General features: G+C 44.7%; 1 protein-coding gene across 2 annotated transcripts; it reads right to left on the bottom strand.

The window, feature by feature from the left end:
- Positions 1-373: 373 nt before the first annotated feature.
- On the bottom strand, positions 374-22772 carry CYB5R3 (cytochrome b5 reductase 3). 2 transcript variants are annotated; one of them, XM_069806991.1, is made up of 9 exons: positions 22704-22772; positions 17283-17414; positions 12948-13020; positions 10246-10352; positions 8744-8873; positions 6909-6992; positions 6686-6771; positions 4290-4389; positions 374-2697 (listed from the first exon to the last, which is right to left on the bottom strand). In XM_069806991.1, exons 1-9 carry the CDS (start codon positions 22722-22724, stop codon positions 2525-2527), a joined length of 906 nt encoding a protein of 301 aa, XP_069663092.1. In that variant the 5' UTR covers positions 22725-22772; the 3' UTR covers positions 374-2524. The 2 variants fall into 2 exon arrangements, with proteins under 2 accessions (XP_069663092.1, XP_069663093.1); XM_069806992.1 differs by lacking the exon at positions 22704-22772 and adding an exon at positions 17899-17921.
- Positions 22773-26400: the final 3628 nt, after the last annotated feature.

Genomic DNA, 26400 nt, shown 5'->3' with positions numbered 1-26400 from the left:
TGCAGCAGCCCTTTCAATCCTGTTTCTCTCAGGAAATACCTTTCATGCAGGACGTTCATGTTTCCCCAGCTGCTTTATAACATGGAGGCTAGTAGTACTCAGCACATCCTGCCAGAAAAATGGCAGAATACTCATATTTTCTGTAAGAAGACAGACAGATGAATTGGCTCAAAGGAAAAAAAATAAAATAAAAACAACTTGAACGCTGACTTGTTTAAATGCTAGAGTACAGGACCATTAAGCCAAAGGGACTGTGACACAGTTTTGTTTCAGCAGATTATATAAAATCCCTCTTTTTTTTTATTTATTAAAATGGCCTCATGGTCACAAGGAAGATGATGTACAAAATAAAGGTAAAAAGAGGAGACTGGAGTGACAGGGATAAAGACAGTTTACTCCTTGACTCAGCACCAAATACAACAGTTTTCACCAAACTCAAACAAAAGAAAGAGATAAGCACTTGGGTAAACAAATCTAATGCTTTCTCTTTTTTTTGAGCCTTCACTTTGTAGAGTGTTTTACAATTACAGTCTGTCTCTTATGAGGTTTAAGATGATGTTCTGCTCAGTAACACACAGGTGATTCACCTGCAAGATACTTTATTTCTTACACAGATATGAAAAAAGCCAGTAATTGAATAAGCAGAGTAAGTAATACAAAATAGTTGATGAGTAACCAGCTAGAGTTATTTTTTACAAGAAAACTTTATTAAATACTATAATGAAAAAAATTTATGTGTATCCCACAGTGATATAAACCAGCAGCAAGATAATTTCTCTCATATTTCTGCTTTTTGCCTCCTAAAAAAGGGACTGAAACTTACTTGAGGAGTAATTGAACTTTGGAGCATAGTATTAAAGAACAAGTTTCAGCAGCGCACATCAAAAATTCAAGACTTCAGAGGCAAGCATCTAATTAATAAAATTAATAACAGTAGTATCCATTTGAGGTTCCTTAAATTAACTGTACTATCTTTTTCTCCTTTTAATTCATGCTGAAAAATTAACCTTTTAAGTGCACAGTACCCATCTGCTGTACAAACACAAGAGAAAACATGGGAAGCTATAACCTCAGATACCTACCCGAATCTTTAAAAAAGTGGTATTATACACTGACACTTGTAGCTAACTAGCATCCACATTACTTCATACATGACTAAACATCCTTTCGGTCACTCTGATTTCATCACCAGAGCAAGATTTTTAGTTTTATAGATTCCTTGCAGGACAGCTCCGATCTCAGCAGCATCTCTGCTGTTCAGAAGCAGAAGGTTTGGCATGCAAGATGCCTTAAGTTTACTAAAGGCTGCTGTAAAAAAAGTGTATTAAAAAAAATAAAAATCAGAGCTATAATAAACAGCATCTAAGAAACAGTTTTAGATTCAGTGAAACATCTGAATTTGCTGTCAGTTTGGTGACTTCTTAAGGCTGTTCCCATGCATCCTTAGCAAGCAAAACCCTTTGGAGATTTGCCTGAGCAAGACACACAGGCAGGTCCCCCGACTGTATACATACCGCATCCCAAGCTGGGCTACCTGCTGAAACCCACCCTGCCAATGAAACCTGAGCTCCCTTTGTTCCAAATCCATCTCTGGGAAACAAGAAACTAAAACTAGATCCAATTTTCACCCAGCATTTTTTTTTCACTGCACAGGACATGCAGAACACATGCTTTTGTACTCCTATGGCACCATCCACTATTCAAAAGTAAATGCAAAAGTTAGTATTTTTTTTTTTTCAGTATTCCACACACATACAAGCAAAAAATTCCAGCTATTTGTGGAACAGTGCACAAAGCTGCTTGCTTTCTGTAGCTTCTTTCATTGCCCAGGGATGAAAACTGTGACCAGCTGGAAAAGTGTTTGCATTTGAGAGGCTATGCCCAAATACAAAGCAAACAAATTTTGTGCTGCTGTCTACCTCTCTGTTTTGATTAACAAGGCAGCTTGAACAACTTCAGTCATAAATGGTTAACTGTCACCCTTCAACTGAACAAGCATCTTCTTTAAGCTTCTGATGTTGCAAAGATTATGCATACAAGGCAAACACTCCTGGCCCTCATACTGTAAAAGCTCTGTAAGTATTAAAATTTGGCGTAAGCAACATGAATAATCCAGCAAATTCCATATATTTTCATACTTCATACCATGAAATACTGGGTATGCACAGTGCTAGGAAGTAGGATATTACTGCCATTTGATTACAGTGCTAAGAAAAAGTGTAAATGAGTGTTTACTGCCCTAAGCAGCTATACTGTCCTCCCTTGAGACAGTATACAATATAGCCAAGCACTAGGCATGACTACCATTCCACAATACAGTTGTTTCTGTGCAACATACAGTACAGTTTTAGTACAGTTGAGCTTAAGTGTCTTACTTGCCAGAGATTCAGAAAAAATGAAGCATTTTTTAATGTAAATGTAGCTTCCCAGCACTGTGCATCAGCCATGTCTGTAGCTTTGTCCTGTTCCCCATTAAATGTTTTTTCTTCCCTTCTACACAAGATCAGTGAATTATCAGTCTTCTTTAGAAGGAGAACCTCATGTCCTTGGTGTAGCCCAGTTTGTCCAGATTGGGAATGCAAGCATACTGGATCATCGGAGGAGGTCCACACATGAGGATCAGAACATCGTTTTGAGGTGGGGGCAGGTGGTCTCTGATCATCTCTTGGTTCACAAATCCTTGGCTGTAGTCCCAATCTGTAAAAAAAAAAATGAAAGTAGGGGAAGGGGAACGAAGGAAAAAGGAGGAAAAGATAGATACAAGTCACTTTAGAATGAAGTGTGGGGGTCTGGGGTTTTTTTGTAACATTCTGGAGTGTAGCATTTGTACATTCCACTCACATTAGTGTCCCCAACACAGTTATGCTACATGGAAAAACCGTCACCTCTGCTTTTAAGATGCAAAACTGATGTATGGAGAAAACAAGGGCTAACTTTTAATAAAGCTTGCTAAAAGCACCAAGGAAATCTCAAGCAGAGCTGTGAACAGAAGGTGAAACTCTTCAGCTCCAGCACTGTGTAATAACAACATCCATCCTCCCTACCCCACTGTTTACAAGTTCACTAGGGGAAATCTAGCTGGTGAAGTTGTTCCTGGTTGGAACACTCACGGTGCTAATCAGTTAATACTAGGATTCAGGTTTACCCATCACATCTCCAGCCCTGGATGCAAAAAGCTGCCAACCCAAACCTTTGGACACAGTAAGACTGACACATTTTTCTCCCACAGATTATCCAAAAATTTCCAGGTTTGGTCTGGTTTGACATAGGGTAGTGAAAGTCTGCAGAACAGCATTGAGCGGGTCTAAGGAGGAACTTTTATGGCAACTGCTAAGATCAGTTCACAATTCATATATATCAAAGAAAAGGAAGAGTGATTAGAAATTCCAAAACACTAATTGCAGAAGATGACATGACAGCAACAGACTGTGGGGACAGCAAGACCCTTCCCCCCACCCTACCAGAGGTGTATTCTTGGTCACAAGGTAGGAGAAGGTATATAGTTTTTCCTCCTCTGCCCCAAACTACCAGTGAATAGGAGTATGAATCTAGCCTGATGTGGGTGGGTGTGATGAGGAATGGTAAGAAAGGAAACGACAAGGAATGACACAGAATCTATTGAACCTTTTCACAACAGCAGTAACTATTTAGCCTTTTCTTCCTCAAACTTGTACAGCTGAGGGAAGCACATTCAGCTGGTTCATCCTCTCACCTAGACCAGCCAACTGTATCACATTATCTTTAAAACTGGACTGCACCAAGCTGGAACAGTATTTTCATTGAGAAACACTGTTAATACAAAGCCAATTCCATTGCCTAGGAAGGAGATCAGCTACCATAACTGCCATACAGTGACAGCTAGGTAGGTGTCTGCACTTGGCCGCATCTCCGTGAGGTAACAGTGCCTCTGACACTCCCACTGCAGCTGCCTTAATGCATGCTCTAAACACAAGACAGTAAGATAGCACGTTATATTTATGTCTGTGGGGAAGAAGGAAAGTCACCTTCCAGAGTAAATAATGGTAAATATTCAGGTGTAGTCATGGAAGGAACACTGCACTGCCATTCACCTGAGGTGAGCTTTGTAGCATTGCAAACACTGCCTGATTACATCTAGGAGTTTCTGTGCATCACTGTGTGAAGAGTGATGCTACTGGATGCATTCAGACACAATTCATTAAGCAAGAAAGGAGCTCAGAAATATGAACAAGACATAGCATGTCTCCTGTCAAACACATGCATTATACTCATAACTTAAGCTTCAGTGGAACTAGCATGTTAGATCTTACTTTCAGGTGCTCTGTCCAGTGTGTACCAACACTTAAAGCGACCAGGATTCTGAATCTGGATCTCCTCTAGGTCAGAACGTAACAGGATATCCTTCTCCGTCTGCAGGGTAAGGAAAACAACGATTACGCTCTGCATTTGAGTACAGCCCTCAGATGACTACAGAGCATTAGCTACTCTACAGACCTATGAAATGAACGGATTATTCAACTCTATTTTACAGGCTGAAGAGAGCAAACACAAGTTATTTCATGACTATCCTGTGGCAGAGCTAATAAAAGGATTCATAACTTTCCCAAATCCTGACCATGCAATGCCTTCCCTCTAAAAAATAAAACAAAGCAAAACCTGTATCAAAACACAGAACTTTCTTGTTCAGAGAAGTAGTGGTAGAATCAGGAGAGTAAAACCCTCTTTTAGCACTCCTATTACAGAAAAAACTTTCATCAAAAAATAACCATGACTGCACACAGGTATCTCCCTACCCCTCCATACTGTGCCATTCAGTCAGGAAAATGCCAGGTTTTTCACCTTTGCCACTTCAAATTTCATCAGCACCGCCACACAGAGATTTCTTGGTTTTTTTAAACAGGATGTGGAACAAATAACCAAAAGGGTATCAAGTTGTGATTGGAACAACAAATATTACCCAGGGTATCAAGTTCTGCTCCTCCCTGATGCAACATAATTGAAGGCCAAAAGAAAGCCTTATTCCTGTAACAGCAGCTGCAGTTTGGGAAGGAGGGAAAAGGGTAGAGACTAAAAGTGGTACCATCCTCTGCCACCTTAATAATTCAGCACTGAGGACACCACTATGTCTGTAACTGTGGGGGAAAGGAGGAATGTGCCAGCAACTATTGCCGAGAAGGTGCCTATTTCTGGATCTGCAGTTACGTGTGTTCCAGAAAAGCTATTACGGGGTCTGACCAACTCAAAGCATGCTAGTCAGAAGCACAGTATGAGCCCACGTACATTGTCATCTGTAATCCAACACAGCTCTTTCAGGAAGGCCAAAATAAAAGATCAGCAAAACACGTATTAAAAAAAAAAATCTAAATATTCAGTATTAAAAAACATCTAGTCTGCAGGCTTTCCTGACTGACCATTTGTCACGAGGCTGCTTTATATTTGTGCAGTTACTGGGTACGAGGACTCTTCAAAGCCAAGGATTGATGTTTGTTTACACAGGCTGTTGCTAATACACAGGCAACTGTTCCCCAAGTCCTCCCTGCAAGAAGCAGTAGGTTTTCTAGGTTGCTAAAGCAGCAGCTCTATCCCTGTAGTAGTCATTCTGAATTACTCATAGCAAATCCTGGCCCTTTTGCCCTGATCCCGACTGCACTTTATGCCAGCTCCTAGGGCTCAGCAGAGACCAGCTGCTGCAGCCGCACCAGCCAGCACCAGAGGGCACCAGCAGGGCTCTTGAGGAGGTCTTACTGGAATAAAGCATCAGAACAGGGCATCTGTTGGCACTTGGATCGTAGCTTCTGGGTAGAAAAATCTTGGTTTGTAATTCAGATATGGTACAAAAAACGAGGACACACTGAGTATCAGAGGAGAAAGGAATGACAGAGGAGAGCCTAAAGAAGCTAAAAAACACAGGCATGAAGTGAGGTTCACCACAAACAATGGCTCATAATCCAGAAACAAATACTTATTTTGATGGAGAAATTTAAAAGCAAAAGGATTAGCGCTAGAAGAACATCAGGCGAAGAAGGGGCATTGCAGTTCAGCAGCACAACACCATTTGGGTTGCCTGGTCATCCAAGAAATCTCTCGCAAGGATTCCATGGATAAGAGATCTTCCCTTTGTCCAGCATGGCAGTATGATACAACTCAAAGAGCAATAGAAACGCACAAAGAACTGACAGAGGAAATGGAAATGAAAGGAGACAGCCATGCAGAATCACAGCTCCATAGCCAAGGGAGCTGCTGGAGACCACTGTTAATTTTAGCCTCACCTAAGGTGTTCTCAAACAGAAAGATTCCACATACAAACCCTGCTGCAAAGTTGGGGAGTTACAATCGCTGAAGGAGACACATGTCCACCTCCTTGATGTTTCCACAAAGAGAGACAGCTTTGAAAGTCTGCCCAAAACAGTAACAACTTCCACAAAGGAATGTAGAGTTTTAAAACATTTATAAACTGGATTAGAAACAGAGCAATAAGACACAGGAAAGCGAGCATTAGCTGGGAGGGGAGCAGTATTTCTGTAGTAACATTTAAAAAACAATTCATTATAGTGCTTTTCTATGGGAAGTTTTCAACATCTCAGTTCACTTTTCCCCTCAGAGTTTGTATTTCTGTACCAGGCTTTCTCAGCAAGAATATAATTTGCCCAAGTGGAGTTCTGTTAGTTAACTAAAACTTTATAAAAAGAAAAAAGGACAGAATTACCTGATTAGCAAACAGCAGCTGACAAATGGTAGGGTCATCTTTGTCATTTATGATTGCTTTAATGATCTGCAGCATAGGTGTTATCCCTGAAAGAGAAAGGCAGGTCAATGATGCGAGAATGTGAAGGAGCAAAAGAAAGCACGAGTGAGCACATGAGAGAAAATATGAACAAATACATCTACCAGCTGTCAGAAACCAAGGATTAATCTTTATATATACATACCAGTCCCACCTGCAATCATCCCCACATATTTCACTTTCTTAGTAACCGGTTCAGCTTTCTTTTCAGGCCGAATAGCAAACTCGCCTGGAGAGAGAGAGGATGGGGAGCGGGGGGGAGAGAGAGAGAGATTGATGGAAAACATTGAAGAAAGCAGGAAACAGCGCCTGTGGTCCCTTCCCAGCCCATTCAGCTAATTGACTTTGTTCCAGCTCTGTCACACTTCCCTCTCCGTAAAGCAGGAGCAGGAAATGAGACAAAGGTGAAGAAGTCACAAATTAAAACAAATCCTGGAACATGGTTAGAGACTGTAAGACACGTGATGATAACAGCCGACACTGACATGGGTTATTGCTTACTCCTGACTACAGCATCAAGCCATCACTACCTGTACTTCTATTTGCTCATGTCCCGTACCCCCAGTGATATTCAGAAGCCCAGATTCTGGAAACAGTTCTACACAAAGGAATTAATCTGCTCAGGGAGTTTTTTCACCCCATGTAGATTATTTTAAGGGAAAACCTGAAATACGCAGGGTGTATTTTTTTTGTATATTTATCTCCTCTTTTTGAGCTGATTTGCCAGCTTCAGCCAAATCTCACAGAGTTTGAAATTGCCCAGAATGATGTATTTGTTGTATTCACACCTCTCTTCATCCAGGATAACATGAACACAATATACAAAGCTCTGGAAAACCACATCTCTGAGTTCTGCTGCTCACAAAACTGCCAGAAGGCTTTTGTGACACATTTGTGGCTGCACTATGCCAAAGCGAGATATTTTATATTGGCATAAAAGTACTTCCTACTGATAACATTCATCTTCACTTGGGAAATTAGCATTGCACAGCACATATACCAAGTGTTTTTATCAGTGTATAAACTGTGGCCATATAAGCAGGGAGCGAATTCCCTTCCTTGAGATTAGTATCAATAACAAGCACTTCGATAGTCACATAACAATCCCCCTCAAGATGGCTGTTGACTTAATTAAGACACTAGAAGTTTCTTTTGTGCAGAGATGCTAACAACAGAAAAGAATCCCCATGTCTATTGGGAGAGCACGAGTATACCGAGAGTATCAGCCCAAATAATAAATAGAGGTGATAGCTAAGGTTCGGTTTATGCAGTATGTGTAATCAAAATGTAGCCACAGACTTTCTGCCCCTCTGCTCCACTCTGGTGAGAGCCCACCTGGAATACTGCATCCAGCTCTGGAGTCCTCAGCACAGGAAAGACATGGACCTGTTGGAGCGGGTCCAGAGGAGGGCCACAAAAATGACCAGAGGGCTGGAGCACCTCTCTTATGAAGACAGGCTGAGAGAGTTGGGGTTGTTCAGTCTGGAGAAGAGAAGGCTCCAGGGAGACCTTACTGCTGCCTTTCAGTACTTAAAGGGGGCTTTTAGGAAAGATGGGGACAGACTTTTTAGCAGGGCCTGTAGCAACATGACAAGGGGTAATGCTTTTAAACTAAAAGAAGGTAGATTTAGACTAGATATAAGGAAGAAAATTTTTGTGATGAGGGTGGTGAAACACTGGAACAGGTTGCCCAGGGAGGCTGTAGATGCCCCATCCCTGGAAACACTCAAGGTCAGGTTGGACGGGGCTCTGAGCAACCTGATCTAGTTGAAGATGCCCCTGCTCATTGCAGGGGGGTTGGACTAGATGACCTTTAAAGGTTCCTTCCAACCCAAAATCTTCTACGATTCTATGATACTATGATTCTATAAAAACTTGAACCCAGCCAGAAAAAACTGTGACCAGTGTTACTACTACTATATGATGTTTTTTTCTGTATTGTTTACTCTGGATAAACTATATCTTCCGAGTCAGTCTTGCCTTTTCCTTTGTAGACAAGTAGGCCACTTGGTCCTCTGAAGTCAATAGTATCCCCTATTTTCAGGCTGTCTAAGTATTGAGACATCTTCCCTCCATCAGGAAACTTCGGATGGACACTTCTAAAGTAGATCTGTTAAAAATAACAATGAAGCAATTAATCTCACAGCTCAAAGACGAGCATTTTCCCTTTAAATATTTAGGTACCCATAATCCTCATGCAAAGAATACAATCAGTAGATAAACACTACCAATGCAGATTTGACTGACAATAAAACAGAAGCACTGAGTTTTCTGAAAAAGATTAAAATGCCAGTCTTGCCCTAATTTTGATCAGATTGGACACAGACTGGCAATTTCTCCATTGTATTTCTGTAACATAGAAAATATATCTAAATAATCAGCATGATTTACACCCAAGTTCAAAAGGGGAAAAAAAACAAAGGCAGAAAAAACCCAAACAACCCAGCACTGTGATTTCAAACAGAAAAACTTCTGAGAAAGATCCCTGACAGCTCAGTTGCAAAGGGATATACCCAAACCACCTTCTTGGGATGCCGACTGTTTGCACCTCAAAGTTACAGTAACCAAAAAAGTGGATACCAACTAATTGAATATTCAACTGTTCACCAACAGGTATCAGTGGGTGTAGTTACATTGCTGGAACTGTGCTGGGGTTTGTTTTAAATCACATGGGTGTTAAAGACTTCAAGCTGAGACTAGCTACACTTTTACAAGAACAGCACCATTTGCATACATGGAGAGCCACAATGGGAAGAAGGAGTCTTGTGAAACATTTCTGAGTCAAATATTTAAATTTTTCCCTTGTCATGTCTTCTGTGTGCAACGCCATACTCATGAAGGTAAGTAGGTAGTAAAAGGCAAATTCATGTCTAGTTTCACAATAAACAAATAAAGTGTTATTAGTTGTGAAGAAGAAAAAAACTTAAGATTAAAATTCTAAGAGGAAATCCAGTGCAGATATTCAGGTTTTAAATTCCTGTCAGCTTTAAATATATTTGCTTAGTCTAGCTACCAAGAGATAAAACAAAAGGACATTATCACAAGATTCAATCATATTCTTGCCAATTAAATCAGTCATTCACACTGTCTGGATCAGTAATGATAATGATCACTGCTCTTAACGATCATAATGACCGTATTACATTAGCTTCAGAAGAAGCTGACAGTTCAGGCAAGGTTAATTCCTTATTTCAGAAGGATTAAAAAAGTGCGTGAACATCTGCAGGTCTGCACAGATTTTGGAAAACTGCAGTATGCAAATACAGAAAATCATGCAGCATCTCATGAGACACACTCACTAAAGAAGTGCTTGCAAATGCCATATGGATTGTAGGTAATTGCAGATCACTTGTTACAACAGTGGAACTCCACAGTGGCACATACTTGAACAGAAGGCAGCACATCAGACTACACATAGCACTGCAAGTGTAACGGTGGGCTCAGAAGTTGCCCAGCCTGGTAAAGGAGCATGACATTCTCACCTTGACAACAAGGTCCACAAAGCCCTTGTCACGATCACTGGAAACTGGAGTGTAAGGTCTGACAACCAGAGCTCCATCAATCCGTGCAGACAGGTAGATATGCTGTCCTGTACACAGGGAAGAAAAAAAGCAGTCTGCTTTCAGAAGATTTTTCTTTCAGTGGAGTTGTACTGAGTTGGCACGGACTGCAAATGGAGTCTCAAAGTTCTCCTAACCACCTTTTTTGGGGGCACCACTTTTTCCTCTCTTGTTTTCCTGTCCTTGTAACGCATTGGCAGAGTTGTTAACCATGCACAGATTCAACCTGGAGGGGCAGACAACTCCAGTGCTAATTTTATATGTCAGTCATATCTGTTCTGATAGCTTCATGCATTTACATTTACCAAAGCCCTAACTGTACGTGAGATCTTGCAAAAGATGTGATATGTCTCTCCCATACAGACACGTAAAAAGAACAAAGAGGAGAACCATCAAGTGCTGTTCACACTTCTTTATTAACCTGTTAGTTATAAACTGTTACAGTTTAGTTACAGCTGTGTTTACAACTGTTCTTACTTTGACCACAGATCGTTCATGTCTACCAGGAAGCCATCTAGCTGCCATTGCTAAGGCTGCCTAGACATAAAGCACTTTTCTAACCCTGCTATTCCTCCAGCTTAACATTTGAATGTAGCGATCACGTTTCAATGTCACACATTCACTGAACTCTACAATAGTTTCTTTTCTCAATGTCTATGTTTCTGATGAAAAAAAACTAAAATTAACATCTTTGAAAGGTTTTCCTATAAAATTCCAACACCCTGAAGAGACCCAAATGAAGAATACCTGGGGGGAGATTTGGGTTTTGTTATTTTATCACCACTAGGTCAACAGAACAAACTATCTCTTAAGATGAATGCAGCTCTCCAAAGATGGTGCAGCTCCTCTGCCTGTTACGGGAACACAAAGAGGAGGTTTTACTGGGAGCTGGTTTGCCAAGCTGGAGGGCCAGTGAGGCAAACCAGTAGGTGAATGAGGATGTGCTACCTGGTGACTTGGGAAATGAGCAACCATACCTCACTTGAAGCTGTACACGGACATAATGCAAGGGTGATTCAGATAACCCTCTCAGCAAAGCCTATACACATCTGGCAGCACACGTTTGCTGCTAGGGAAGACCTCAGGGGAGCTGCAGGAGCAGCCTCTCATTCCTCCTCCAGCCAAGGGGTGGCCTTGGAACGGGCCCATGGGGACCACTGCAGACTGAAACTGGGCGGACAGGACCGCTGCTGGGGCATGCGTCACGACTTAGTACAAATTCAAAGAAGGTGCTCCTCCCAAAGGGAAAACATGCCTTACGCTTTTACTGTTGTGGTTTAACCCCAGCCAGCAACTAAGCACCACGCAGCTGCTCAGTCAGTTCCCCCCCACCCAGTGGGATGGGGGAGAGAATCAGGAAAAAAAGTAAAACTCTACGCCAGCTGAAAGGAGGACATCCACACTGACAGGACAGCAGCTGGCAGCCTCTGCATGGGGCCATACACAATCGCACTCTCCCTCAGAGTGAATCGCGTTCTTTCCTGTAACGCTCCAGCTGGTGGTAAAAGCGAAATGCTGGGGCTGGACTAAACATCCAGGCCAGTATCTGTCCCACGGCTGCCAAGCCTGCTGCTCCCAGCTGCTGCTACCACCCTCACCAGCCTTCAGCCATCTTTGCTTCCCCAGTCTGCCCAGTAAACCACTCCCTCAGTCACCCCCAGATTAGCCCGTGCAGAGCACCTTCGAGATCACGACTGCGCTGCTCCCGGGACTGTGCGGGGCAGGCACGCACCTCCTCGGGCTACGCTGAAACAACTGGCTGATTTGCCCTGACTTTTTACTAAAACACTGGAGGGAAGCCGTGGCATCCAGCCGGCCAAATTCCCCCCAGACGGCTCCTTTTCTGTTGGCGTGTAGGACAAGAACAATGACAGATGTGAGACAGCTCACTCCTCAATGTTCATTATGGGCAAGGGAGGGAAACTAGCTTTGCCCTCATGACTACTTAACAGGATCAAGAGAATAATATATCCCAAACAAGAGGGAATCTAAACACGATGGACTGTAATGCTGGAAAGGTGCTGAGGACTACCGCGAAGCACTTGATCCACAGATCACTGCAACAGATTCTTAAGGCAGAAGTCCCTATTAAACACAAGCCACAATTAAATGCTTTTTATATAAGCAGTAGGAAACAATAGCACTAAGCTATTATGGAAGGCAACACGCCACATGGCAAGGCCTAAGGAAACATCTACCCCATGGTGATTAAGAAGTTCCATGAGACTGGCTGCAAATTCAGAAGTGAGCAGATCATCTGGTAAACCGCATGTGTTAGAGGAGGAGCAGCTGAGCGCACTGCCTCAGGGGATGGAAAGGGACCACAGAGACCAAGCACCACAGGAATAACACACACTGGAAAGTCAAGACTGGAAAAATACAAGTAAAGACCAGTCTACTGTCTTTACAGAAACAAGCTGGATGTACACTCTGTAAGTACACAAGATTTCAGATCCTGCAGATGACTCACAGCATGAGAATAATCTTGCAAAGCTCTAAATACTGGCTCAAGCCATGTGGACAGTATTTGAAATTCAACAGTTCAAAATGTAGGAAAAAAATCCCCACAAAATCTCTTATAGTATACTTAACAACACATCTCAGTAAGGAAAGTCAGAACGTACCTACAGGCAGACCCAGAATGTGATCTATGGAAGGGAGAGCAAATCGAAATCTTCTTGTGTCATGACTAACTTCCTGAAAGAGGAAAATAAAAAGAACAATCAATCAGCTATGTTGTTGGGATTTAATGTTTGTGATTTCACTTGTAACACCGATACGCTAGTCTGGCTTCCTGCAGGATTAAATATTTTGGGAAGAGCAGCATCCTAACTGAGATTTTTGCATAATGCAAATATGAACTCCTCTGAAAACAGCAATCCAGCAGAGGTCAACTTTTCATTCAAACTCCCTGAAAACTTAAATTTATCTCAAAATATTTTGAGAAGTAATACAGAAGAAGAAATAGAAATAAAAGACAAATGCAAATATGGTTTTGATGTATATTTAAATGTGAATAGCAAAACCTGATAAAATACTTACATACAGATTAAGACTAAACAATAACTTTCTCAGTAGTATGAACATTTACATTGCCTTCTGTGAGAAGGCCACAAGATAAAAATTAATCAGTTCTTCAGTTCTCATTTAAAGTTTAAATATGCAGGAGTTCAAGGCCAAAAATTTTGATTTTGAAGTCTCAAAATCAAACGAATTAACCATTTCAATGTAGATGATTTCAGAAGACACTAGTGGATGTCAAGAAAATCAGGAAGTAGCAACCTGGTCCCCTTTGCTATGCTAAGAGCCTTAAAAATATTTTCTCTGTAAAAATTGAATTAATTCTTAACTAAAATTGAAAAGAACACTCTATCTAGATAAGAACTTCATTATAAAAGTATTACGGAGTCCAGCAGGGATAATTATTCTGATCTTTTACTAGGAAAGTCATATCTTGAATAAAATGTTTGTAATGAGTAAATAAAATGTTATTTCTTATACTATGCAATTTTTATCTCTTAAAAATCAGGTCACATTCATGGGACTGAAAAGACAGCAAAAAAAGACAGAAACATCATACAGCCTAATGCCTCATCCAATGACTTTCTTTTTTTAAAGCCCTATGGGACATAACATCCCTTCTAGAGAAAATTTCATAAACATCCTATAAAATATTGTAACCCTTTTTTTGTTTGTTTTTTTGTTTTTAAAGTAACCAAGGAATCTGTCTTCATTTCTCATCACAGTTCTAGTCTTCCCTTATGAGTTCTGGTCACACCGATGAAATTTTCTTCACAATAAATCATTTTAAGGTAAATGCAGAAGAAAGAAGGGAATCGAGTAGCAGTCTAAAAAGGGCTTCTCTGTACTTATGTCTATTCAGGAACAGTAACTGCCATTGAAAATTCCACTAGAATGACAGCTAATGTGGACTTAACGCTGTTACTCTCACACTGACCGCTGCTGTTTCTGTATGGAAATTTCAGCACAAGCTTCACTACTTCAAAGCTCAATTTTGCCAATAATCTTTTAAAATGCTGTCTTTAACAGCATGCAGAAAGAACAAATTCCCAGTTAATCATCTCATGAATTAAAGTTGAGATAGCTTGGCCAAGTGGCCAAGACACTGACCATGCCATTCAGCAAGTCGTTAGTCAAGGCCAGATTAAAGACAGCCTTAAAACAGGACAAAGAAGCCACTTCCAGTATGGGGGCATCTCCACAGCATTCCCCAATGCCATCATCTGGCAGCAGCCTAAGCCCTTGGCCTCCAGATACCAGCACGTATTTCTGTCTCAAGTAGCAGGTGCTGTGGAGTCTTCCACGCTCGCAACTGCAAATGCAAAGCTGGAGAACAGTTTTTGCAGGCTGGTGCTTTGCTGAAGCCACTGAAAGGCAACAAATGAATTATGCTTACCACCACAAAAAAAAACCCTGAGGTTGTCGGCTTTTTTAAGGCATAAAATAAATTAGCACACCTAACCATATTATGACAGTTTTTTCCTATGATAAAACACTAGAAAGCAGCCTTGTGACCCCTATTTCTCCATTCAACAGACGGGAGGTATGGCATACCCAATTTGGGCAGATGTTAACATTTCAGCTGGTGGGTAAAAGGCAGACAGCGGGTAGAGGAAGAAAGGCTTCTGCTCGCAACAGGTCGACAACATGGTATGTTCGATTTCCAGCTCTCATACGCAAAAATCTAAGCTGTGTTAAAAGATACTTATATGTCAAACTAGGCATTCTCTAGACCAGTGCTTTTCAAACTTTAGACTGCAGACACCTAAACACTGTTGCTACGTAACTGTGGAATCCTTCTGAGATTTCACATACGTGTATTGCTGTATGGCAGCCCAGTACATGCAACTCGGTCTTCCGTTGCCACCACCAGCCCATTTTCTTGAGCTGTGAAATCAGTCTAAGCAGTTCCTGCCACCTCCCTTCCTGGTCAAGCTTCTTGCTCCTTTGCTTGGGCCACAGTCCACTAAGAAAACTTTCTGTAAGGCCATACTCTCGACTATATCATCAAAATACATCAGGTTAAAAACTACAACCCCCACAACAGGGAGTTCATTTGTTCCTTTTTTGTTTTAAACACAAAACATTTTGGTGCTCTGCCAGTGAAGGTACCAGCAGCTTCATAGTCACAAAAAGGGAATAAATACCAACATGGTAATAGGAATAACAGAAACTTTTAAAATATGAGGGTCTTTAGCTAGGCTGGGCACTAGGTAAAGGCAAAACCAGCGTACTGAAATTCCTCTTGCAATGGAAGGTAAACTCTAGCCAACCACACAGATGTCTTGAGTAGGGTCCACAACCACACCGAGAGCACAATTCTCCTCCCAAGTTAAAACGTTCTTGTGTAATGACAGGTGGGTTTAGATTACAGTTCTCATCTACTTCAAATTTAATAGCTTGTAAAATACAAACTGAAGCATGTCAGAAAGACTCTGACTAATTTCATCTTTCACAGACAGGTGGATATGGCAATGTTGAGAAGTTTAGTACCAAAGATCAGAGTGTTTGCACCAGATTTTTGGCAGGATGTTAGAAACTACTAGCACTTACTGTACCAAATTATTTTTTTCAAAATTAACTTCTGTTTCCAGGACACATTTCCCATTTAGGCAAAAAATTACAAACATCCATCAGTCAATATTCTCAGTTGATCAAGGTACCCCTTGCAGCAGCATTTGACCTGGTTATGTAAGAGCTGTTCCTCCATCCCAAGGTTAAAAAAGCATGTAAAAAATAAAAAGAGTGAGAAGAAAATCAGTATTTAGCCAAAAAAAATCAAGTGAACTGTGAACTCTCTTCTGCTACAAACTAGCAGAAACCTGCAAGTAGCTTGGTTCTCAGAAGCATGTGCACTGCCTCAAGCTTCCCTCCCCTCCTGCAGCTCAGGCAGACTGTACCTGCCACCACGTGCTACAGATCTCACGCGAAAGTCGGGAGTATATAATAATAGCATTGTTGCAGTAGATATGGGAAATAAATTCAGTAAGTACACACAGGAAATAAACTCAGTAATGCCACCCAGCCCAAGCCATGAGGAAGCTTTCAGTTCCCACGAAACTAGGACTCGGAATGACAGTAACCATTTTCTTAGACAGAACAAATGAAAGCCAAGCTATCAGTGCACTCCCTATACCTCAAACAAAGCTCTGTGCCAGTCCAAAGTGCTTTTCATTGAAATTCTTCTGATAACTCTCTGACTAGCTCATTGACTTAAAAAGTCAACACTAAATATATCTTGAAAAGCAAAGATTTCTCTCTCATGCATTTGATGGTGAGTTTATCCAAGGGAAATCCGGACTTTTCACCTTTCATGGCTTTGGTCCCCTTCCTGCAAGTTGAGTTACCAACTCCTGATAGCAAGATCAACTCCTGAAAGGGTCATGGCTTTCCTCTAAAAACCCAGTTGAGCAGCCCAGGAGGTACAGAACAGCTTCTACTTTTAACAGAGAAAAAGAAGCTGAGACAGCTCAGGTGCTGTCAGGACTACACCATCTAAACACCTTTCTTCCTGTAACACATTAGAGTACAAATTCCAATAACATGAATCAGTACCAACATAGTTCTGACAACTACTATGCTGAATGCTACTGACCATGAAAAAACTGCCTGCTCTGCCTGACAGCATGACTTCTGTCTTATAGCCAATCTAGTAGTGCAGAGTTTAGGAATTTCTGCTGATGTACTCCATGACATGAGACACACCTGACAGAAACTATGAGTTTGGTCATTTCTAAAGCAGCGTTCTCCTCTCTAACTTGCTTGGAAACAAACTGCTTGCAGAACCCAGTTATACTAGGCAAGGAACATTTAGAAAGAAGTCCTTTCCTTAAAATACAAGTATTTGCCCTGCTGCAACATTACCCAAGATTTAAGATGCCATAAGTATTTCACAGTATCCATGGAGAAATCATGCTCAGCACTGTACATGCACTTACCTCCTTATCAATCAGCCTCAACGCATACTTCAGTTCAGGATCCTTCAGAGTAATCGCAGGATGGGGATTCTTGAACAGCCTCAGGAAGGTGGCATAGATAAACCGTACTGGGTATGTCACAAGCCAACCCAACTGCAGCAATACAGAAAGAGTGTTAAGACACGTGTGTATAACAAGAGAAAGTTATTTTGGTGAGAAGGAAGATGGTAGCATGACATGACAATCTAACCACCCAAAAAATGTGGTTTTTTGTACCGATATGAGCAGGAGGAGGAAGTATTAAAAAAACACCAGCCAGTGTAACAGACAAATTTGCTTTATGAATACCTGACGTTACTCCTACATTGAGGCACTTGGCATACCAGCAGAGGGTTACCAAACCCCGCAGCTCGACAGAAACAAGGCTGTCACAGCTCCACGTCCCCAGGTCCAACCATTAGCAAGGCTGAGCAGGCATGTACATGGACACGCATACACAAAGCGTGCCCAAATATACGTGTGGCTGGCCACACTGATCAACACAGACAGATGCTCACAAAAACAGTATCGATGGCCTCATCCTGCTCCCCTCCCTGACTGATAAGGATGAAGGTCCATTATTGGGAAATACACATACATGCATGTGTACAAGGTGGATCCAGCAGTAGCTGGCTTAGTCTTCGCAGCAGCTATCCCCAGACTCCAGTCTCCCCAGTTGCTGGCATCTGGATGTAGAAGCCGCTGTTGCACAGACCCCTTCATACACCATCATGTGTGCTGTGGACCCCCGAGTAACTGGGGGTCTCACACTTGACCACAGACTCCACTGTCTCTCTGGCAACTGGCCAGGACCCGTGGCCCCTCCAGCGGCCAGTGCCTTCGGTGGTCTCACCCTCAGAGATGCACGTACGCCTGCCTCCCAGGCCACCTCGCCTACTTCCTGGCTAGTCCGTCTTGATCTTTGCTAGCCATCACACACTCATGCTGAGTGCTGGCACCACAGACACACAGGCCCTCCGACCCACCATCTGGCTCCAGGTACTGGTGCTTACACCTCCACGCAGATACGTGCGTGCAGAACAGCGTCCCTTCCCCAGGAAGGCAGCCATGGAGGAGTTTAACGAGGACACGGGACAGACTCCGCTGACGGGTCGCAAGACACAGCCAGACAAGGGTACACACACAGCAGACCTGTTTACGCAGGGTCAGTCCTTTTTAACCCTTTATCCTTTTATTTTCCCCGCATTTGTTCCTCCCCAAATGGCCTCGATCCCTGCCTTTGGTTCCTCCCCTTAACATCTCACAACCCCACACGCTCAACCCCTGCATCCCGTGCCCCCGCCCTGGCCTGCAACGGGAGCCAGCCCCCCACTGATGTGTGCAGACAGGGGTCACCCCTGGCCCACGGGGCAATGGCTCCCCTAGACAGCTCTGGGAAGGCTGGGGCTCATTTCTGGGAGTGGGTTATTGGGGCTCCCCCACCTGCCAGCGTCTCTGTGCTCCTTTGCGTGCATGCATGTAGAAACAAGCCTTCACAAGTTGGCTGCTCTCCTGTGATGGGCCTGGTAGTAGCTGGGTCAGGGCATCACCCCGGTTCCCCACCCACCGTTGTGCCTCTGTGCTCCTCGGTGCGTGCAGGTGCAGACAGGCCCCTCAACCACATCACCTAACGTGCACCACTGCTTTGGGCCTTTTACATCACAGCACTTGGAGGCAGATGAACACATGGTCATTGTCGTGGTTTAACCCCAGCCAGCAACTAAGCACCACGCAGCCGCTCACTCACTCCCCCCCCACCCAGTGGGATGGGGGAAAAAATCCGGAAAAGAAGTAAAACTCCTGGGTTGAGATAAGAACGGTTTAATAGAACAGAAAAGAAGAAACTAATAATGATAACACTAATAAAATGACAACAGTAGTAATAAAAGGATTGGAATGTACAAATGATGCGCAGGGCAATTGCTCACCACCCGCCGACCGACACCCAGCCAGTCCCCGAGCGGCGATTCCCTGCCCCCCCCACTTCCCAGTTCCTAAACTAGATGGGACATCCCACGGTATGGAATACACCATTGGCCAGTTTGGGTCAGGTGCCCTGGCTGGGCATGAGAAGCTCAAAAATCCTTGACTATAGTCTAAACACTACTGAGCAACAACTGAAAACATCAGTGTTATCAACATTCTTCGCATACTGAACTCAAAACATAGCACTGTACCAGCTACTAGGAAGACAGTTAACTACATCCCAGCTGAAACCAGGACAGTCATGTAGCCTGCTGCAGGGATAAGCTTCACCCCCGAGGTTAAAGCCCCAGAAGACAGGAGCAGGTTATGCCCCCACACCACAGCACCCTCTCCATCCCCAACACCACACACAGTCTGCCTAGCCAGGAGAGACCGAGCGGTCACACCAGCCCAGGAAAGCACAGAAGAGACCACGCTGCTGCAACTACAGCTGTGCGGACAAGATGGAAGGACGACATCACCTCCCCAGCCCAGCGCCGTACGCCTCAGGCGCTTGGTGGGTCTATGGGATTGAAGATGGGTCACTCACAGAGCACAAGTGCAGAGCCTGCCAGGATCATGCTCAGCTAGAGGCCCGTGCCTTCGTTTCTAGTGCCTGTTCCCAGGGACAGTCCTCTGTTTGCGAGGTTAGAGCACTACAACAGCCTACAAAGTCACCTGTGTAAGCAGACTTGGTCCTAACCTAGGACAGGAGAATACACTGAACAACTAATTATAAAAATCCTCTCCAACTCTGTAATTTATTATTCAATGCTTTAACAGAGGGGAGAGAGAGAAAAAAGCAGCAAATACTCAAGATTGCACACAATGCACTAATTTTTGAAAGAGCTCAAACTCCTGCCTGGTTAACTTTCACTTTCATTTCACTTTAAAGGGACCTGACCAGTCTTTTAGAAGCACATTTCCACCAGTGTGACAGTTCTCAGGAAGCTATAAGAAGAAAAAGAAAAGAAAAAAGTCCTACATTATTATTACTAAAACTGTGGCAAGAGTAAAATTTAAAAAAAAGGGACAGCATAAACTCTCTCTTCTTAAAATGCTGCTGTACAGGTTTAAAATATATCAACACTAGGTACAGCTTGAAGGCACACCATGCCATACCCACATACACATTGCATTTTTCACTTTTATTTGAAAATACTGAAAGACCTCCACACAGATTGCTTTTGAAGAAACTGAAGTTTACAGGAATATTATTCCTTAATTCCTGCAGATCCACCAGATTACTGCAGCTCCAGGAAGAACTTTTGTTATTGAGTCATAGAACAGGGGGGAAGGAGTGGAGTTGCTAAAGGAAGTGAGAGAGCAGCAAATAAACTCCCTACTGAGAATTGCAACAGGTGAATTGAGACCTGGTGAAGATGCAAACTGTATCTGCAGCAGATGATGCTTCAAATAAGACACTAATATGTTAAAATAAACTAGTTTCATTTACAGATGTGACTACCTAAAACAGACCAAAAAAAGCGCAGCTGTGGTCTAGCAAAATTGCAGTTGAAAATGGGAATTCAAAAACTTAGGCTCAGTCCCAACTTCAACACTAACGTATGTCAGTAACATGATCAGGAAGGCAGGAGGAGAGTGGAGTTCAAAACATCATCTGTGCAAGTCAGCTTCTCCACCTGTGTGGAAAGATAAATGTTTTCTCCCATCTTTGCAAATAATTTCTGGGTCATCAGATGTCAAGCGAAAACTACCACAGCTGTTCAATAAATGAGATTAACACACTCCTTCCCCAAATGTGCATAACCATAACTTTTCGAAGCCACACACCAGATCTGAGTCTATTGGAACAGAATGTAATTTAATTTTGACAAATACTTTTAACACAGTGTTAGCCTTGTGGAAGGCAATTTGTTATTCATGGTCAATTAGTGCAAAAGCCTCATGGGATTTAGCCTGGAAAGAAACAGCACACCCACTAATTCAGATAGCTGTTTTAGTTCCTTACTCAGAAGTTATCAGCTGGTGGGCAGGAAAAAAGGGAAGAACTGAAGGCTGAATGATTACAAAAAGTTATCCTTGCTAAGAATGCGTTCTATGGGTTAAAAGTGATCTATATACTCTTACCACAGGGTATATCAAGATATTCGTGAAGATAACTGCACTGCAACCACGGAAGCTGTTGTCAGATCTACAGCAGCAGAGGGAGTGGCTGGCTGACCATAAGGCCAGGAATCACTAAATGAAGATCTGGTGACTCATCGTTTCCAGTTGCACAAATTTTTGCTAACAGAGATCACAAAATAAGTAACTGAGCAGAATTTTTATTAATGGAAACAGACCTCTGCAGGATAACAAAAAGACCACAAGAAAGAGAAAAGCCATAGCATCGAGATTGCCAGTCCTTTCCACTAGGGCGTGGTGAGCAAAACACAGTTAAACGGATAAGCTTACGGCAGGACACGCCATCACTGAACGGCCCTACAAACACACAAACCAAATGCTGCTTTGGCAAGAAGAATCTTGTACCCTCAGCTGCAATCCCCCCTCCCTCACTTCCTCATTCAAACCCTATTTTTAAGTGACTTTAGTTAAACATTCTTCTCATCCGTTTTAGAAAATGATGAGAGGATTAAGGGACAGGCACTTCTTCACTTCTGCAGGTTTAGCATCTGCCTCATCCTCTTCTGTTCAAGCAACCTAATAAGCAGCTGTAGGCAAACTAGCGTACGTCGCATCCACCTCCATCCCGCTCCTCTCACAAATCCAGAGCCAGAAACGTTTGAGCAGGTGCGTCAGAGGAAAGAAACGATGTGTTAGGCAGCCGCAGAAGAGGGTAACGATGCTCGCTACAGATAACACCGCTGCAAACCCACCGCTCGGCAGACACGGTCCCGAAAGAGCTCTCCGCTGCAACAGCAGCCGCCAGGCTTACAGTTTCAAGGCCCTCGGCGCGGACACCGAGGAACTACTCGGGGAACCGAGAGCAGAAAAACGCCCGCGCCACGGCAGCCAACACAGGCTCGTTACCCCAGGCAGACGAGCCGCGGGTGCCCACGCTGGCACACGAGCCCCAGCCCACGCCAGCCGCAAGAAGGTCCCGGAGCCGCCGCACCGCGGCGCGGGGACGCAGGCGGCTCCCAGCACAGGCACCCCCGCTCTCCCTCCCAGGGGACGGGGACCCGGCAGGGGCCTCGGGCACCCTGCGACACCGCCCGACGGCCCCCCCTCTGCTCAGGCGCCCAGAGACGGCCCGGCCCGGCCCGGCCTGCGGCCGCCGGGACGGGCAGAGCGGGGCCGCCGCGCCCCTCCCTCCGCCCGCGGCCAGGCCTCGGCCTCGGGGCCTCAGCTGCTCAAGGCCTCGGCGGGAGGAACGGGACGGGAGCGAGGGGCGCGAACGCAGCCCGCCGGCAGCCCCGCGGCAGCCGGCAGCCCCGCTCCCCGCCGCCGCCGCCCGGGCTGGGCCGCACTCACCGTGCTGAGCTGCGCCCCCATCGCTGCCCCCTGCCAGACGCCAAACCACCGCCCGCCACGCCACGCCCCGCGACGTCGCACGGCGCCCCGCCAATCAGCGCCGAGCCGCTACCTCCCCCCCCCGGTGGCCGCCAGCTGCTTTCCCCTCCCCTACTGCCCCCCGCCACACACCCCTTCCCCGCGCGGGCCCGCGGCCCCGCCCACCCGGCCGGCGCCCGCCGCGGCCGCTAGGGGGCGCCCGCTCCCCGCCGGGGCTCCCCGGGGCGGCGGGGCCGGAGGCGGGGCCGGAGGCGGGGCCGGAGGCGGGGCCCCTCGCCCGGTGACGGGGCGGCGGGGCCGCTTCCCCGGCGGAGGCGGCGGGGGGCCCGGAGGTCGCCCCGCGGGGGAACCGCGGCCGTTCGTGCTCCCTCCGCCGGCCACCCGCCGCGGGTGATGATGCTCTTCTCGCCGCCCCCCGCTGGCCGTCCGCGCCGCTCGCCGCCCGCGCCGGCGGCACACAAGCGTGATTTCTGTTCGTGCCGCCGCTCCCGTGAGGCCGCGGTTACCGTGTGACCACGGACCGCCCTTCCGTCCTTCATTAACTGCGTAAACGACGGCGGGGGAACCCACCGAGCAGTCGAAGCCCTGCTGTCTTGTCGAGACAAACTCCTGCACGTCGATGCTTCAACCTACCGAATAAACGTCCCAAGCCTCAACTTCCCCCACTTGCGCTGCTGGGAGCGCGGCGGGAGGTGCCAGGACGGCCTGCGCTGGCGCGGCCCAGTCCCTCCGTGAATCGGCTCCGCCGCTTCTAGGCCGGCGATGGCCCACAGCCTGCCTCATTAATGGCGACGTTCATCCGAAAACGCAAGAACTGAGCTGCGCGACAACAAAGGAGGTCTCAGCCAGACCGCCTAAAATCTTGGTTTACGTCGATGTGTACAAATTAATGACTAACAAGCAAATGCGTCTTTGTGCTAAATGTGAAATGCTTCAAAGCTCTTTAATTAATACGTCTTAACTCGCAGTACACAGGCCTCGATGATTCCTAGACACAGTTTCTCCTTACAAAATCAAGGCAGGCATATGCTTGACAGTCCTAATATTAAGATTTAAAAGAAAAAAAAAAATTTCCTCCCTTAGCCCCTCAGCTCACACAGGGGTACTGAGCCACCTGCATCCCCAAGCACCTGCTTTCTCCCAGCCTCTGGGTTTGCTGACCGTGCAGGCACCTCAGCTGGCTGTAAGAACGTGCATAAGTCAGCCATGGCTTAGCTTTTCAACCTGGGAATTAGCACTGGTAAATAAAGGCAGGTTAACAGACCAACCTAAAGGTAAGCAGCTCACATCACTGCACAGGCTAGGTAAAGACATCTAGCTGCAGGAATGGAGTTCTTTATTCCCGGCATTCCTATGACAAAAACATGCCTGGCTGTGTAATACTCTTAACTTCTCTCTTTGAGGACAGCTGCTGCACCAGAAACTCCCAAGTAAGCGGAGGGATTATAACACCACTGGCTAGAGAGAAGGACTTCAGGACTGAGAGGCTGAGGCTTAGGAAACTGGGGAGATAGCTAAGAGACAGGCTGGGCACAGGGAGCATGGAGTTTGGTGGGAGACAATCTGTCAGGTGAGGCTCCAGCTTGAGGATTAATACTTAAGGAAGGGTGGAGACCTCACAGTCCCTGCTCTCGGTGAGCTCTGACTGGGCTAGGTTCCCACCAACCAGCCCAGGCTGAGTCTCCACTGCTTTTCAGTGTTGGTCAGCTTGTGGAGACTTGGCAGCAACAGCCAAAGCTCCTGTGGGAATGTCCAGCAAACAGTGTCTCAGAAACTTTCCTCTTCCCTATATCCATGCACAAAACGTGACCCAAAGGCCTGCTCTGGCTTCTCTGGGGAAAGGACTGAGCCTGCTACAGATCTGCACGCTGTTTGTTCCAGCTGCCAGCTTTTCCTCAGTCTCCCTGAGTGAGCCTGTCCAGCCCAAATGTGACCTTTGTGCATGTGTAAGCCCTGGCTGCTTTGGTCTGGAAGCCTGTAAAAGCACAGTGTTCCCGCTCACCCTCTCTAAATCCACCAAAGAGGTTTAAATTAACTCTGAATGAGCCCTTTGCCTCTTCAGGGAAGTTTAGGCACCTGACTAGAGGCGACTAGCACTTATCCGATGGCCACCCTGGTTAGAAAAGCAAAATACTTGGGCCAGAAATGCACAGAGATGTCTACATGCTTTAGAAACAAGTCTTATTCACTGGGTTTCCTTGACCTTGGCAGAGGTCAGCATCTGATGCTTAAGGTGGCAGTTTTGTTAGGCAGAGCATCTTCCACAAGTCTGTTGCTCCATTCCTTTGGAAGTGCTGTTCGCATGTGAGTGACACAGCGCCAAATGCTGTCCCCATTCTCTTGTGCCAGAAAAGAGGAACAGAGAGCAGGGGGAGCCTGACCTCAGCTCCTGTGCAGCAAATGTACACTGCCCTGTGCAATGGGTTTGACAAAGCATTGCCTGATCTCCTCAGTAGAGAAAGCCAACCCACGGTGTTAGCAAGGCTGCTCTCTGGACACTCAGGTTTTCTCACTGCCTGCATTAGACCTGGGAACGACCCAGATTCTGCGCGGATCTCATTTGCCTTTGATCAGCGCTTCAGTTCTGTTGGCAAACACACCCTTTTATACTCTTTGGGATCCTTAAGTTTTTCTTAGCTCAACATCTAAATCATAGGACAGAAGTTTTACAACAGATTTAAGTACACGTTTGGTTATGAAATTGCTAGCGATGCTACTGATCAGACCTGTAATTTTATCAAAGATTAACTTAAATCCACTGATTCCAGTGATGATGCTTGTAAATGGAAATTCCCTAGGCTCCCATCTGGGCTCTCTTTGCTAATGTGAATAAAGGAGTTGCAACTTCCTTATAGACAGAATATGCCCGATGGCTTTTGTATTGTAAATGAAAGCCTAGAAAAAGATTTCCTGCATTCAGCTGGTAAACACAGGCGCTCTATTTTTTTGTCATTTACCTTGCTTACCCAGAACTACAATCAACACTTACAAAAAATGGTAAAGAAAATTTCTGCTAAAATTAAGGATATTCAATTTTCAGATACATTAATTTCCCTTACCAGTGTCAGAAGGAAGCTTCACTTTTAAGTGTTTTAAGTGAGCTAGCTGCATGCCTTGCTCCCTATGCAATTCCGCGTGTCGGACATCTTTATTACCAGGAGCTTTGTTTGGCTCTAATGCGATTCTGTGAAGGGATACATGGACCAGATGTGCAGAACCATTTGTATAACTGGTAGCCTAACATCAAACCATTTTGGCTTCTGTATATACAGATACACAGCTTAAACCTAAAGCTATGTTTTTCAGGAATTAATTATTATGAAGAAGAAAATTTTGAAAGTATCAATCAAACAAAAATAAGCTTTAAACCATCTGAATGTTAATTTAGCCACATAATGAATGCATGCTTCCCAGTGCAGGCACTGGAGTGGGTACCTGCACTTACCAGCATCTGCCACCACTTGCTTCCAGCCGTGTGCAAAGTGCTGCCTTTGTAAAACATTTCCTGATTATAATGCCTCCTAATATTTACAAAGTTGCAACTAGCAATTTCAGCTGTAAATAGAGAAGCATATGTTGGGGGTTTTTTTCTTCCCCACCTATAATTTTTTTGATCTCTGATTTATTATTATCTTCCCTTCTATTGTCAAATAATAAC

Source organism: Haliaeetus albicilla, chromosome 19 (assembly GCF_947461875.1).
Source record: "Haliaeetus albicilla chromosome 19, bHalAlb1.1, whole genome shotgun sequence".
Classification (NCBI taxonomy): domain Eukaryota; kingdom Metazoa; phylum Chordata; class Aves; order Accipitriformes; family Accipitridae; genus Haliaeetus; species Haliaeetus albicilla.
The sequence above is the reverse complement of the archived record's forward strand: the minus strand, read 5'-3'. Positions and strand labels throughout refer to the sequence as shown.

Bases quoted from the DNA above. Each gene is read 5' to 3' on its own strand.
- CYB5R3 (XM_069806991.1), bottom strand. From the start codon at position 22,724: ATGGGGGCGCAGCTCAGCACG. The intron at 10,353-12,947 runs GTACGTTCTGAC...CCCTGTGTACAG, and splicing joins CATTCTGGGTCTGCCTGTAG to GACAGCATATCTACCTGTCT. The intron at 4,390-6,685 runs GTAATTCTGTCC...CTTACCCTGCAG, and splicing joins AGCTGCTGTTTGCTAATCAG to ACGGAGAAGGATATCCTGTT.